At 53.8% G+C, this 12883-nt stretch overlaps 1 protein-coding gene across 1 annotated transcript; it reads right to left on the reverse strand.

Annotated features, from left to right (window-relative positions):
• Positions 1-1507: 1507 nt before the first annotated feature.
• Positions 1508-12378, reverse strand: Nkx2-2 (NK2 homeobox 2). Its single transcript, XM_032904357.1, has 3 exons — positions 12196-12378; positions 3976-4666; positions 1508-2986 (listed from the first exon to the last, which is right to left on the reverse strand). The coding sequence occupies exons 2-3, from the start codon at positions 4232-4234 to the stop codon at positions 2424-2426; spliced, it is 822 nt and encodes a 273-aa protein (XP_032760248.1). The 5' UTR covers positions 4235-4666; positions 12196-12378; the 3' UTR covers positions 1508-2423.
• Positions 12379-12883: the final 505 nt, after the last annotated feature.

Consider the following 12883-nt stretch of genomic DNA (forward strand, 5'->3'; position numbering starts at 1 on the left):
TTGGGCATCTGCCTTTTGTATTGCACAGCAAACATAGGCAGTGAATTCTCTGGCTTTTACAAACAGCAAAACAAAAACCCACAGTTTCCAAGCTTGTGGGCAGAACAAAGGAAGACTTTTCAGTATTTAGGGAAAACTGTCCCCTTCCCAGAGTTGATGGGAAGGGACCTGTAGGGGGGCACTAGAAAGACTCAGTGCCCTCAGTGATGGGGTGTGTGTGCACAAGGTTAATCACGGTCCTGGGTGTGTTGTCCCAATTTGGTCACAAGGATAATCATGTTTGCTTTAGATATTGAATTAAATCTGATCACTAACTGGATGGGAGAGAAAATCAACTGGAATGGCTCCTTTTGCCCGGCCAGCTGCCTCCTTACCTTCTATCCTCAATGCTGGAGCTCTGGAGGACCACAGACATTAGATCCAAATAGACTGACTTCCAACCTCCTGGCATCTTAGAGATTGCTGGGCTCTGACTCACTAAGCAACGGTGAGACGGAATAGAAAGGCCTGTGCCCCCTGAGATGCTAGCCCGCAGGACCGACCGTGTGTGCTCCAGCTTCAAGCCACAAGTCAGATCTCAGTGGAGGAGGGAAAGATTGCAATCTCTGTGGACTGTGTGCCTTTGCCTGTCCTCCTACCTGAGCCCTGGTGGCAGGAGTTACACTGGACTCCCAGCTTCTACTTTCTAAACTTTCACCCAGAGCCATGACCAAGAAACCAAGAACTGCACAGCTCCACAGGACCCACTGCCAGGCCAGAGGGGTGGAAAAGATGGGGCATCAGTAATGGGAAGGCTGGCTCGCCTAGGATAACCAGCACCTCTACTTCCTGGCCCCTGAGACTAAAGAGTTTGGAGGAAGGACCAGCAAAATCTGCTTCTGCGCCCAGGACCCAGCCAGTTTCTATCGACAGGCAAACCCCCAGAAACCCTAATGTTAGCTCTCCCCACCCTTCATCCTGGCGCTCAGGCCTTGAAAGAGATCAACTAGGCCTCAACTTGGTACGCAGATATTGAGAAAGTGGTGCAAAGAGAAAGCCATCAGACTCAACCTCAGACGACGCCCCCCCGCCAATCCCCTTAGCCAGAGGTAAATTAAGTGATAGCTATCAAGTGTAGTGGTTTCAACAGCTTTTCAGACTGAAGGAGCCACTCGTAGATTTGGGCGAGTGAGGGGGGCTTGCTCTCCTTGTTTGGAGTTACCCAAAGTCACTTTCCCTCCCCCTGTTGAGGATTCAGAGAGCTCACAGAAGCCCGAGAACTCCAGGGCCAACAAGGACCACTGGCTGGCAGGCTGAAGGCCAAGCTGCCCCTGCTCCTGCACTGACTCTGACGTGTCTGCCCGCCTGAGGCCTATCCCGTGCGCTCCTCCACGGACCCGGTAACCCGTGGTCACTGGGCTGAGAGAGGAAACGCCAGCACTAGCCCCGAGTACAGGCCGCCCAGGCTCCAAACTTAAAGCTGACCGACCCCGGCAGGGAGATAAAGTAACAAACGGAAGAACTGGGCTTGTTTTTGTGTCTGTTTGTTTGTTTTTTTAAACACAGGATTTTTATTAAAATTCTTATTTAAAAAAATCGAAAGCTTTCAGCGCCCGGCGCTCTTGGGGAAACCACGTGGAACTGCTGAGTTCCAAGCTCCGGGGCCCAGAATACGGAAAAGGGGGTCCGGGGGTCTTTTCCCTACACATATTTTCCTTTTTCATAGTGGAAAAAATGTTTGCACTGAACAAATTAAAAATAAAATAAAAATTAAAAAACCGATGCAACTCAAACATAACCCACCCAACACAAACGACAAAGAGAGTCAGGCCGGACGGCGACACGGGCCCATCCAGAACGTCATTTGGCAACGATGATCACTAGCGATATTTACAACGAAGAGCGAGATTTGCCACCAGTTGTCAGAACGTGTACATGGCCATAAATATTTAGCATTTTCTTATAAAAAAAGAAATCCTCTATATTTTAAAGTGTTCTCCACTTGCTTTAGAAGGCTGACAATATCGCTACTCACACAAACATAGTTTACAAAATTCACGAAAGCAGTGCGGGGTGGGTGAGGGTGGGGGCTGGCTGGTCCTTTCTCTTTTCAAGTGACAACGTTAACGTTGGGATGGTTTGGTCCCCTCAGGGAGAGGCAAAGAAGCGAAGCTGCACAAACATTCTGTAAACACGGCTTAGAGTTCTACCCTCTCCAAAAGTTCAAAGGAGAGAGCGGTGGGGCAGCGTCGATGGAATCTGCCACTCGAGGAGGCACAGGTAACCTCCCGGTGCCTCCTCCACCGAGCCGAGAGTCCGACTCTATAATAATAATTATAATAATAATAATAATAACAACCGTGGTAAGGATCGAGTCCTCCTCGCCACCGCCGCCGCTGGGGTGGGGCCAGGGCCTAAGGCCTCCAGTCTTGGAGGGGCGGCGCTCACCAAGTCCACTGCTGGGCCTGGACCAGGGGGTGTGCTGTCGGGTACTGGGGGGTGCTGGCCGAGCTGTACTGGGCGTTGTATTGCATGTGCTGCAGCGACTGCGCGCTGTAGGCGGAAAAGGGGATGCCTGCCTGGAAGGTGGCGGCTGCCAGGTCCTGGGCTTTGAGCGCGTGGCACGGTTTGCCGTCCCTGACCAAGACCGGCACTGCCACACGGCGCGGCGAGGGTAGAGGCGTCACCTCCATACCTTTCTCAGCCCGGGCCCGTTTCATCTTGTAGCGATGGTTCTGGAACCAGATCTTGACCTGCGTGGGCGTGAGACGGATGAGGCTGGCCAGGTGCTCGCGCTCGGGCGCCGACAGGTACCGCTGCTGCCGGAAGCGCCGCTCCAGCTCGTAGGTCTGCGCCTTGGAGAAGAGCACTCGGCGCTTCCGCTTCTTGCCTGCGTCCCCCCCGCCGCCCTGGGTCTCCTTGTCATTGTCCGGTGACTCGTCAGCCGAGGGCTCTGGGGACTTGGAGCTCGAGTCTTGGGGGGGAGCGCTCGCCGCCAGCCCGTGCACTGAGTAGAGGGGGTGAGGGGAGAGAAGCGCATCAGGCGCCTGGAGGCCAAGTGCCACCTGGGCCACCGGGAGTCCCAGGGATCTTCCGTGGGCCCTTGGCCCGCTGGACCAGCCCAGACCCTCTGCCTTTGCAGTAATCCCCGCCCGAGTTCGCCGCCGGGGTCCGCTAGGGTTCAGAGCAGAGTCTGCACAGCGGGGGCTCCGAGGCACAAGTTTCTAGGGGTTTCCACTATTCGGGAGAATTTAGTGAGAAGTAGAGTGTGGACGGTCATTGAGGGTTAAGGGCGCTGGCCCCCTTAAACCGTTTCCTCTCTGGAGAGACGTGGGCAGATTTTTAAAAGGAAAACCTCACAATCCCAGCATTGATGGGCTTGGCGGGGTAAAGCAGGTTTGGGGGGCTTTCGCTTTTGCTTTCGGGCTTTCTGGCCGGACACACACACACACACACACACACACACACACACACACACACACACACACACACACACTCACAGGCGCCGCGAACAGCACACACAGTTATGTTGTTGTTGTTGTTGTTGTTGTTTTTTACAATCACGCAGGGGCAGGGATGAACTATTATTACACCCAAAGCCTCCTCCACCCTCTACTGCTAGCCGAACCCTGACCGGGGGATCCCTGCTTCAGGGAGCAAAGCTAATTCCACTGGGCCATCCAAGTCCAGGGTACTCTGCCCGGAGCCGTAAGTCCGGTTGACATCTCTAACCAGCTTTTGGAAAGCGTCTCTCTTGTTCTTTCCTTTAATTTCTCCCGTGGAAAACACATGACATCAAGTATTTTTCAGGGACTGGGGAGGGAGATCTATCGAGGAGGGAAAAGGACATGCTAAGCAAATGTTTCAAAATCTAGGGATCCGGAATGGGATTTGGACATTAAATGGCTTCTTCCCCTTAACTCCCAGCGTCCACCCGGGTTACGGCCTCAGCAATGAAGGCAGCCACAACCGTTGCGGCCAAGTTTCGCTACTTACGGGAGTATTGGAGGCCCTCGGTGCTGGCCAGCCAGCGAGTGTAGGGGTTGTCGCTGCTGTCGTAGAAAGGACTCTTAAGGGGCAGGCTCTGCACAGCATCCAAGGCGCTCTGCCCCAGCGGCCCGGCCCTCTTGGCCGGCTCCGGCCCCTCGCTCTCCTCCTCCGGCCCTTCGGCCACCGAGCCTTCTTCATCGTTGGTGTCCGGAAGGTCCAAGATGTCCTTGACCGAAAACCCCGTCTTTGTGTTGGTCAGCGACATGGTTCCGGACCCCGCAATTTATGCCACAAAGTTGTAGCCTCACTTGGTCAATTCGTGGCTCTCCCCAGCCCCGGCGGGCGGGGGAGGGGGGTTAAGGAAAGGAATGGGGGGAGGGAGGGGGATGGGTTTTAATTATTGGGATAATTATTATTTAAAATGAGAGGACACTGTGGGAAAAGGGAAGAGGGAAAAATAATAAAGCCCACCCGGCGCCTCTCTCTTCTCGGAAAGCACGCAGAACTGTAGGCTGTGACTGGCGGCCTGCGGGCCCAGCGCCGCGCGGCCTCAGTTTGTAACTCCAGGAGAGGTGCCAAGGTGCCGTCAGCTCCGGCTCCGGCGGCCGCTCCGCGCGCGGTGGCGGCTGGTGGCGAGGAAAAAATGGGCCATTGCCCGAGCGATCAGTCCATATAAGGCTGGGCTCCACTCACGAACCTGGGGAGGGGGAGGGGAGAAAGAGGAGGGAGGAAAGAGGGAGGGATCGAGGGGGCGAGAGGGGGGTGAAAAAAAAAAGGGGAAGAGACATTAAAACCGCAAAGGTTGGCCACGTGTGGGCGGGTCTTGGGAGTCAAGTGGATGAAGACAGTATTTGCAGATGTGAAATTGTGGGTTTTGGGGAGCTCTGCGCTCCCAGCCAACGGCCCTCTAGAGCAAGATGAGAGGTGTAACGTGTCAATTAATTGCAAAGATGGGGAGAGCTTTTTTTCCTCCCTCAGTATTTACATACAAAGGACCACCGCGTCGCTCGCGAGTCCACACACTTGAAAGAGCATCTTGGGGGGGGGGTTGAGAAAGAAAACAAAACAGAAAGGAGGGGGCAAAGACTCCTTTTTAGCATTCATTCACAGTTTCCTACCTCTCTACGCCCCGTGCACAAGTGCCCCCCCAGCCCCCAGCTAGTCAGAAATTAGCGATTTGTGGTGCCTTTGGAAAGGGGGGAGGGGGTGAAGGCTGAGCCGCTGAAATCTCTCCTTCCCATCGCTGGTGGTTCCCTAAACAAGATCCGGTTCAAATGGCAAGAGCCCAACTTCTGTAAGCCTCCTAGGTCAATATTTTGGTTGAAGCTTAAGGATGAGTACTAGAAATGACAAGTCAAGTAATTGATTCTAGTTAACGGCGAAAGAGCTGGAAACCCAGGAGAGGAATAGGCTTGGACTCGCCAGAGCTACCACTGAGGACCACCCCCCTCCGGCCGCCTTTTATTTGCTAAAGACTCATTTACACCCCCCAGCCCCCAATTTCCTAGCGGAGGAAGGAGACGGGGCCCTCCACTTTCTGCTCTGCGGGCGGTCTAGGGAAGGGCGGGGCGGGAGCCTGCGGCTCTAGCAGTGGCAGGGTTCGGACCTGCGCCTGAGCGCCTCTGGCCTTAGCTTAGTTCCAGCAGGCGAAGGGAAGAGCCTGGGTCCCTTGCTACCTTTTTATTTATCCTAATCTCCCAAGCCTTCTACCCTTCCAACCTTCAGCTAAAGGTGGACCGGCGGGAGGAGAGAGAGGCGGTATTGTGTGTGTGTGTGTGTGTGTGTGTGTGTGTGTGTGTGTGTGTGTGTGTGTGTGTGTGTGTGTGTGAGCGCGCCTGCTCCGATCCCGGTGAAGACCCAGAAAGCCAGGGAGAAGAGGTTGAAGGGCTAGCGGATGTTGTTGCGTTGCCTTTGAGTTTGTCTCTTTCGTGCAAATGTTTTAGTTTCTCCAGTTTTTGTTCTTCTCCGGGAGTGCGCTGGAAGGGCGAGCTCCAGGCTTCCAGTTGGCATTAGGTTAGTGTGAACTTTCCAACAACCTCTTTCAAACCTGGCAACTGAACTTCTCGCTGAGACGGGAAGGAAAACGCTGCATCTTACACACCCGTCATCCTATTTAACTTAAGAGGTACGAGGCTGCAAGTTTGCTAGCCTCACTTGGTAGCCCCGACTTAGCGTCAGGAGTGGACTTTGCCTGGGGTGGGGCGTGGGGGCGGCAGAGAAGGCCAGGCTGGTTCTTTTCACTTTTCTCTCTAACTGTCCTTGTTTGGGTTGCCTCAGTCCAGGCGAAGCAGAGCGCTCAGGCGCCGAGTCCTCCAAGCGCACAGCTGCTTGGGCCGCGGCGGCGCCCCCACCACCCCCGGGTTTCTAGAGCCTTGTGACAGCGCCTCACTCCGAGCTGCTCAGCGGCTTTCTGCAACTCTCTGCTGCCTCGCCCCCAGTATGTGACGTGGGTGACAATGGCCCAGGTTGGAGCGAGCCCCACGTCGGCGCGTCCTGGGTGGTCGGACCCGGGCAAACACAAATACAAACCGATTGCTAAGCTGCGGACAATGAGGGAAATGTAGACAAATGTCCCGCTCCCGTTGGAAGCCTTTGTCCAGGCCCGGTTTTTGCATTTATTTCAGTGGCGAAATAATACATGATTGACGCTCTCTTTCAATGTGTCCTAACTGTTTGGAATAAATCTAAGGTTGTCCCTAGTTGTCATGGCATTCAACCCCTTTCAATGGACTATCTCTTCATTCATTTCTGAATCCGTCCACAATATTAAGGAAACCCCTTCATGTCGAGGTTCCCCATTCCTCTTTCTCCTACTTTTCTTTTCTCCTTTCTTCCTCCTTTTTCCCCCTGCAAGAATTAGTATCTGGTTTGAAACGTGTTCCTCAAACTCATTACTTTCTGTCTCTTTTCCCCCCTTCTATTTTTCCAGCTTCTTTCTCAGCTTTAGTGCCTGTTACCTCCCCCCCCCTCCTTTGAGACTGGGGCTCCCTGCCTGGCAGTGTGTATGTGTGGGGGGAGTCAGCTTTCCAGAAGTGGGGGGTGGCACCCAATTTGGATCCAGGGGCAAATGGGGCTTGCTACACCATTATTACTTGGTGGCTAAATAAATACGGAGGAGAAATAGTTTCTCAACTCAAGCATTGCAGGAAGATTTTTTTTTCTCCCTTTGTTCCTCCTATTCTCCATTTTAGAGGAGGAAACTTCTTTAAGGATCAGGGGAGCCTCTATGGGGGTGTGATGTGGGGCCAGAGGACAGCTTGGTTGTCCAAGGCCAATTCTTGAAGTGGGTGGAAAAGGGGCTGCTTTTTACCAATCTCCGAGTCACCTTTAAGACTTTGATGTGTGGGTGTTCCTCTGGGAGCTACATAGAGCCTGCCTATTTCCTTGTTAGAACTACCTAGCACTCCATAGTTTCCAACTTTACTCTCTGGCTTTCCCTAGACACAGTGGGCCTTTCTTCTTGGAAGCAATCAGGGGCTATTGATCATGCCCCCTTCCCAGCACAGTGCACTAGAGAATTGTTTGTTTTCCTCAGGGAATTCTGGGAATTAATGGTGGGAAGGGAGTGCTTGCCTGGGTGCTTTGAGACAGACGCCCCTCAGCCCCAGTTCACTGAGGCCAGGGCTGTCAGGACACTTACTCTTGGGTCTCAACTAAAACAGACCATAAGGTAGCTCAGCCCACTGGCTCTTTTTCTGGATTACCTGAGGGCCCATCCTTGCCCTGCGGACTCAGGAAGCCACCTGGCTCTAGTCCAGCTCCACCCTCACCTCTTATACCACCTTTGAAGGTCTGGGGGCACTGGGAAGTTGGGCTAGGAGGGCAAGAGAAACTCAAGCCTAGCCTTTCAGCAGCAAGGCACCACAGCAATACGCTCTCATTCGAGGACCCGGGGAGTTCTGTTAGTCACCCTTTCGTGGCCCCTGGGGTTTCCTCATCTGCTTCCAAAGCGTTAACATTTGCAATTGAAAAGACGAAGGAAGCCCGCTGGGACGCTCGTAATTGAGGGGGAGAAACCGGACTTGTTAGGAGATCATAAAATGTAAGTCCCTCAGGGGTAGCTTGCAGACGTGGGAAGGCCCGCACATGCACAGCTGGAGGCAAAGACTAGTCTCCGGCCTAGACAGAGCACCAGCGTCCTCTAGACTTCACCGGCTGGGCTTGGAGTCAAAAAAAAAAAAAAAAAAAAAAAAAAAAGGAAAACCACCGGTCAGCAGTTGTATTCTAAGGACACCAAAAGGCCTCCCAGAGAGAGAGAGAGAGAGAGAGAGAGAGAGAGAGAGAGAGAGAGAGAGAGAGAGAGAGAGAGAGAGAGAGAGAGAGAGTCACAACTAGGCCTTTGGACCATCTTCCAGGCGAAATCTTACAGGTCCACCAGGATGAGAGGACCCAGTCTCATGCTCCTTCCCTCTTAGAAGAGTCTGGTATCAATGCCCCGCCATGCTGATCCTGCCAGTTCAGGGTATGTGAGTGCCTGCTTGTGCCGGCAGCAGTTTCGTCTCTGCAAGGTCCTGAGCTAGTATTGTCCACGCGGAATTCTTTAGGAAGCTCTTTCCAGGCTCTGTCTCGAGGCCAGGGGAAGACAGCGTCTTGAGTGCCGCCAAGTTTGTGTTTGGGCTCAGCTGCAGTAGTAGTAGTAGGTCGGCCTGGGAGTCTCGCTCCAATGGGCCTTCTCCAGATGTTACAAACTTAGGGAGCTGAAGTGGGCGCTAAAGTTCTACCCGGAGCTACCCTGGGCTAGAGGGAGACCTGTTTGACTGCGTACAGTTCCCCTGAGTCAACCTGACATCTGGAGCTCTGCTTCAACAGTCCCTTGGTCTTTCTCTTCAGCCTTTCAGCCTCCCAACCCTTAGAAGAGACGCGCGGTGAGTTACCGGCGGGCGACAGGAGGAAGGCCCCCCTCTCCCTGGAAGCTACAGAAGAACCTTCCTTGGGTTGTTTGGGGGCGCGAGGCGGGGGGAGGGGTGTGGAGTGCGGGGGGGGGAGGTGAGGGCTCATCCGGCTTCGGTTGCTGAGCCCTGGAACAGACTGAAGCACCAGGCTCAGGCGGCTGGAGAGCGCGGCCGCAGAGCTGAACAATCGCTGGAGGCCCAGAAGGGGAGGAGAATGTACACAGGCTAAGTGGCCCCACTCCAGGACAAGTGGTCCTCTAAGTTGGCCGCTGTTTACCTGTTTACTTTCCAGGTAGCTCAAACACTTGTGCCCTTTTCTGCGCTCGCGAGCAAGGGGCCGCCTACCTGTGACCTGCTTTCAGGGCCTCTCTCACTTCCGCTCCGTGGCTTTACGCCCCCTGTTGGGGAGGGGGAGAGTGCTAAACTCGAGCAAACACTCTAAGGAAAGTCCAAAGAGGCTTCGGCACTTTCTTCCATTTGGCACGAGCCTCGGTTTACCTATGGATGAAACAGCCATCCTTGCGTGACATTCTACCCCTACTGCCCCATTTCGGCTGGGCCTGATTGGCCTCTCGGGATTTTTGAGTTCACATCTCCTCCCCTTTTCAGCTGGTGAAAGCTTTCTAGGTAGGTGCATTCTTCAGGGGAAGAAAAAGACAGATGAAGGAAGTCCTAGGGGGCGGGGATGAGGGTGGGAATCTTGAGCGCAGGATCCAAAGGGAGCAGGCGACCTTGAAGAGTCCAAAAGCCCCAGCTATCCTCGGGCACCCTTCATCCTCCACACCTACAAAGCACTCCCAATCATGGAAAATACAAGGTCTCTTCCCTTTATTTGGAAACACTATTTCTTTGACTTCATTTCTTTTATTATTTTTCTTCCTTTTTCTTTCTTTCTTTTTTCTCTTTTGGAATGAAAGGGATTGAAAAGAACCCCCCTCGCTGGTAAAGTATGTCAGGCCCCCCGCACACCCCAGCTCAGATAACAACCTTCAAGTGGATTAGTTTATTGTCTGGTTAGTGCAAAGGTACAAGCGTTTGTCTTCTTTCAAAACAAAGCGCCGCACCTTACTGTTCCAGTGAGGATTTACGGCGCCCACACAAAGGTTTTGTCGGAGAAAGGTTTATTTTATCTCTGGTTGGAGGCGGAGAGTGGTGTGCACTCTAAATAGAGGGACATGGAAAATGGCTCCCATTCTGATTCCTGTAAACGGGCATAAAGATGATCCTTAAAAAAAAAAAAAAAAAAAAAAGACATCCTCCAAAACAGGCCCCAGGGAGGTTTGGCAAGAGCTGGGGTTACAAGAGGTTGGGGTGTCAGCTCTGCCATCCCACATGAAAGAAATTCAGACACTGTAGCCCAGTACCACCCAGTTCCCTTCCAAACCCAGAAAATGAAGTTGGGGGGGGGGTCCTGGATCATGGAAAGTCCGCTCTAGCTTCAGTTGGTTGACTTGTACCTTTGCCCCTGGGACCAGTGCACAGATAGAAGCTCTGTGGACACTGCAGGGAGGCCAGACATCTAGCAGGGAAGAACCTGACCTCATCAGTCATATAGAGCAGATGGGCCAGTCATAGAGACTGGATCAAAGAAAACAGTCTACTTGGGTTCAAACTTGAAGTGAGTTTTCCTTCCTTCCTTCCTTCCTTCCTTCCTTCCTTCCTTCCTTCCTTCCTTCCTTCCTTCCTTCCTTCCTTCCTGTCTTTGACACATCCCATGGCATTAATTCTTTAGCAGCAGGAACAGAAGGATGAAGAGTACTAACCAGAGTCCCATAAGCCATCAAGAAGGTGGAATCGAGTTTTCCAAGCCCAGGAACTGAGCTCCAATTATGTTGTAGGAAGTGCTGGGCTCCTTCCCCCTTAGAGTGGCAGTGAAAAAAAATGATCAACCTGTGGTCCCCAAGCAGGTAAATGTGGTTGCAGGAGAATATAGCTAAGAGATGCAGCGCTCCTTTTAGTTTTCGAGGCAAAATATACAACACTTTACCAGTTATCTGCCCCCACCAAAGAGAGTATTTCCCTAAGATGTAAATTGTCACAGAAATTGGAATTTCTTGTATTAATCGGCCTCATTGTGTGGGCGTAAGACCCCGAGGGTATATGTTAGGACTTTGATAAATGCACTTTAATGAGATCTTTGAAAATGCATCCAATAAACTAAGAGGCGAGAAAAGCCGTTTAACTTTCATGGATGTTAAATTGAACACGAAATGTGGCTCCGGGCAGACTACAAAATGGACCGGGCCTCCCTCCAATATTTTCTTTAAAAACGTAGCTTTAAGCCCCCCTCGGGCCAAAGGCGCCCCGTTCCAGCCAACCCATTACCATCGCTTATTGGGAAACCAAACGACACGTCCCCGCGGGCGAACCCCTTTGCTTTATTCGTTAGCACAGCTCTAATGATTAAATATGGCACAATGAGATTACGCGTCATCACTATTGCCTTCAGGAACGTTCTTCCAGCCAAGCCCGACCTGCCCTTGATAAAGGCGACTCCAATGCGGGAGATTCGGGTTTCTCAGGGAAGCAAGGCGCTGAAAGCACTTTCTAATCTGAATTTACTTCTCTTAACACGTGACAGAATCATTACCACAGACTTTGGGGACCAAGCTGCTTCTCACAACCGGTTAGCATTCAGCACTTCAAGGCAGACCAGGCAGGTTGACGGGCAACGCAGTCACCCGTGCGAGAGGAAGGCGAGCTCTCAGCCGGAGCTAAGTGCTGGCTAAGACAGACACGCACCCGCGGGGGCCTCCGGCACAGAGCACAGAAAGAGAGTCTGAGTCACTGTCTTATCCCTCCAACCTGGGTACCAAAGGTTTCCTAGGAAGCACTCCCCTCTCCATCCCGAGTGCCACCAAAGGAGGAGGAGGCGCGAGAGGCTTAGAAAGGCCTGTTTGTGAGTCTGCGTGCTGGAGAGGGGAGGGCTTGGTAGGATCAGTGGAGGGGTCTTCCAGCAGACACCCTGACTTTAACAGACCCCACCAAGGTTCATTTCTGATCCTCTGGCGATCTCTACTGTCTCAAATGAGAACTGTCCAGAGACCGGTGAGGCCCAGGAGACACAAATGTTTCAAGCAGCAGGTTTTCGTCGCCTCCCCCGGTGATCACGGTCTCCAGCTCCAGCCCCCAGCCCTGCGGGTCATTGACTCTGATTCCCGCCGCTCACCCTCCAGCTCCTTGCGGCCCCCGGAGCCACTCGCGTGCCAGTTCCGCCCCAGAAGGAACCTTCCTTTCTCATTAGGCGCCATCTCCAAATTCCTTGGGATTCTGGCCTCTGCTTGCTTACCAAGCTGAATCGTGAGTCACCAGCGGCGCACACGGGGAGACTCACCCCTCAAAGGTGGGGGCCCGCGGCGCGTCCTTCCTTACTGCAGCCAGCAAAGTCGAAGAGCCCCGGGGGGTGGGGAGGAGGTTGGCAAGGCGCTGGACGCGCCCGCTCCGCCTCCCACTCCCGGCGCTGCAGGGACAGCACCGCGGCGATTCAACACCCGCCTTTATCTAGTCCTCCACCTACCGGGACGCCCCCTCCCGCTGCGCCCTTCCCCCTACCGCAGACCTCCCGGGCGGGGCCCGAGGGTCTGCTGGGCTCGACGTGGGCGGGGGTGGCTGTGTGCTCCGCTCCAGTCCACGAAGCTGGGGGGTCTCCCGCAGCGGCCCAGGTACCCCCAGCCCCCAAGGCAACCCCACGTGCTGTCTGGTGCGGCTGCGGGAACACCTGGAGTCTATGGCAGGTAAAACTTTTCTCAACGACAGATGCGACCGGGGTGGGGGGGTGGGGGTATAGGAGGCTGTCCCTTCCCGAGATCCTCCTTCCCCTGGTGACCAGCCAAGTCCTTGGAAGGCTAAGATGCCTGGATCTGCCCACCTGCTGCTTTCCGACTCCGTGACTCTGGGACAGAGCCAGGTCTCGAGTCCACAGATGGACGAGTGGGTCGCCTAGTAGTTCAGAGGCTTGGTTCAGAGGCGTAGCGAGGTCCCTGCCCTGGATATGGTCCCGTCCCGGCGGTAGCAAAGACCGG

This window comes from Rattus rattus, chromosome 5 (genome assembly GCF_011064425.1).
Source record: "Rattus rattus isolate New Zealand chromosome 5, Rrattus_CSIRO_v1, whole genome shotgun sequence".
Lineage (NCBI taxonomy): Eukaryota > Metazoa > Chordata > Mammalia > Rodentia > Muridae > Rattus > Rattus rattus.